Genomic DNA, 2,616 nt, shown 5'->3' with positions numbered 1-2,616 from the left:
CTTTTATGGTGCAACATCCTTATCCGCGCTGCTTCTCTTTTCTCCTCCAATATGTCTAGGTCGAATGCACGTTGTTCTCCATTTCTTCCTGGATCAAAGTCTGTAATCCTTTGCGACTCTTCTCCTATCTCTGCAGGAATTACAGCTTCAGAACCATAAACTAAAGAAAATGGAGTCTCACCTGTTGAGGTTCGAGGAGTTGTTCTATAGGCCCATAGTACTCCTGGGAGCTCATCGCTCCATTCTGCCTTCGAACTCAACCTGGCTTTCAGATGTTGCAATATGGTTCTATTTGTGACCTCCGTCTGACCATTCGATTGGGGATGTCCTACCGCCGTGAAATTTTGCTGTATCTTCAGCTCGTGCAACCACGCAATTATTTTCCTCCCTTGAAATTGGGTCCCATTATCGGATATCAATATCCGAGGTATTCCAAACCTGCAGATTATATTTTTCCATATAAAGTTTATTGCTTCTCCTTCCGTGATTTTTGAGACAGCTTCTGCCTCCACCCATTTCGAAAAGTACTCCACCCATAAATATGCTGTTATATCTATATATACCATATAAAAAATATTTAACATATATGTCGATGTATGTTTCTACTTATAGTATACTTATTATATTGTATTGCATACCCAGATTTTCCTTGTATACATTTGTTCATATTTTTTATAGATTACTTAAAGTTTATACATGTATCAGTAATTATATATTCTATAGTTTTATATTATGGATAAAAATATGCTTCATTTAATGCTTTTTATATGATTATACTTTTATATATATCCATACACATATACTTTATATTTATATCTCTGTATATTTTATAAAATTTTACATACTCTTATATATGAATAAAGAAATACACTTTACTTTTTATTTTGTATAGATATTTGTACATTTTTATACAAACTAGATATGGTTTTCTTTTATTGTACAATTTAATACATAAATATGTGTATTTACAAAATGTCAGATTTGAAGGGTTTGATTTAATTCGAATTAGTAAGAAAAGCATTGATTTATATCAATAGAAATTTGGATTAAGAAGAATATTACAAAAACATCCCTAATATTATTTATTAATTATAAATATCCTCTTCTACATGTAAAAGAAACTTACAACTAAGTCCAAAGGGTATTTTTGTCATAAAAATTGATCAAAATTAGGGTCAATAGAAATTTTCACCAATGAAAGGAAAATTAGAAGTACACATGAATTTTTTGTCATAACCCTCACGAAATAGGATAAATGTAAGATATAGCAAATCGCAAGGAGTGTAAATATGACTTTTAATCTAAGGAGGTTTCTATAATTATGAGAAACCTAAAAAGGGATGTTAATTTACCTATTATTTAACTGAAAAGAGCAAGACAAAAAAAGTCAAGTAAAGCCCTTCAACATATATTTGAAACTATTACATATGAACGGATATTATAGTGTCTATCCCTTCCTCACTTATTAGGAAATTGGAAAAAGCAACCAAACAAGCCCATCGATTTAGTCTGATTCAACAAGTGATAGAGAACATTTTTGTCAATTTAGTAGAAGAACCAACAATTGTAGCATTACTATTTTTGACATGTAGTCAGAAAATGCTGAAAGTATATACCAGTAAATAAGCACTCTCGGTCTCAAGCTCATCAAGCTCCACTTCCCACTCTTCCTTGAATGTAAACATCTCTTCTACAACAGCCTTCTCCAACTATTCATACAAAAAGTTTCGAAGTACAAAGACTATACAAGTGGGGAGAAATAATTCATATAAAGCATTAGAACAGTTGAACTATTTACTTCATTGTCAGAGAGAGATAGAGCCAACTCTTTCCTAACATCTGCTTCTACTTTCATCAGTGATTCCTCTTCCAGTGCCTCTTGCGCCTCTGCTGCCTAAAAGAAAGCAACTGATTCAAGCAACAACAACTATTCGATTCCCATTAAGAGCAAGAAATACGAAAAAAATTACTTTGCTCTCAACTTCTAACAGCTCAGAAATGAGCACTTCTATCTCCTCCTCGGTCAATGGTTCCTGAGACCATATGAAAAAGCAAATTCTCATGTAAGAAAAGGAAAATGAAAAAAGGAAAGGGATAGAAGCCCATTAAATTTTTTAAGAAATAACTAAAAGAATATAAGGCCTGTACCCTGGTAAAGTTACTTAAGAAATGGCTGAAGTCAAATAGAAAATAAATCAAACAAACACTCAAGGTAAGAATGAGTTAATCAACAAAAGCATCTCCAAACCAGTCGCCTGAGTCTATTTCCGTTTCTTAAGATTCAAACATGAAAACAAAAACACATGTAAGAACATTAAAAGGAAAACAGCTCTCGAAACATGAAAAACAACCCTCCAATGCACAGTAACATAAATAACCAAACTGGCAATCTTTAACAGACAGTTAGGTGATTCAGATCAGATGATACAAAAAGATCTTCTTCTGGGCTTCCAATCACAGGATTGTCAGTCCCAGAGCTTCGTCCTTTCTTAAATTACAAAAGCAGGGACGAAAAGAAAGTACCGACATAATGAACAGTAAGAAACCCAACAAAACAAACAAGCACGCAGACGCCTAAAGGAATTTGATCACAGTAATGGTAAGAAAACACTTGAT

General features: G+C 33.1%; 1 protein-coding gene across 1 annotated transcript; it reads right to left on the bottom strand.

The window, feature by feature from the left end:
- Window positions 1–1,533: 1,533 nt before the first annotated feature.
- On the bottom strand, window positions 1,534–2,078 carry LOC105180266 (protein CHROMATIN REMODELING 20-like). The gene is made up of 3 exons (XM_020691633.1): window positions 1,971–2,078; window positions 1,799–1,894; window positions 1,534–1,709 (listed from the first exon to the last, which is right to left on the bottom strand). The coding sequence occupies exons 1-3, from the start codon at window positions 2,061–2,063 to the stop codon at window positions 1,593–1,595; spliced, it is 306 nt and encodes a 101-aa protein (XP_020547292.1). The 5' UTR covers window positions 2,064–2,078; the 3' UTR covers window positions 1,534–1,592.
- Window positions 2,079–2,616: the final 538 nt, after the last annotated feature.

Source organism: Sesamum indicum, unplaced genomic scaffold (assembly GCF_000512975.1).
Source record: "Sesamum indicum cultivar Zhongzhi No. 13 unplaced genomic scaffold, S_indicum_v1.0 scaffold00490, whole genome shotgun sequence".
Lineage (NCBI taxonomy): Eukaryota > Viridiplantae > Streptophyta > Magnoliopsida > Lamiales > Pedaliaceae > Sesamum > Sesamum indicum.
This window is presented reverse-complemented; position numbering and strand designations above follow the sequence as displayed.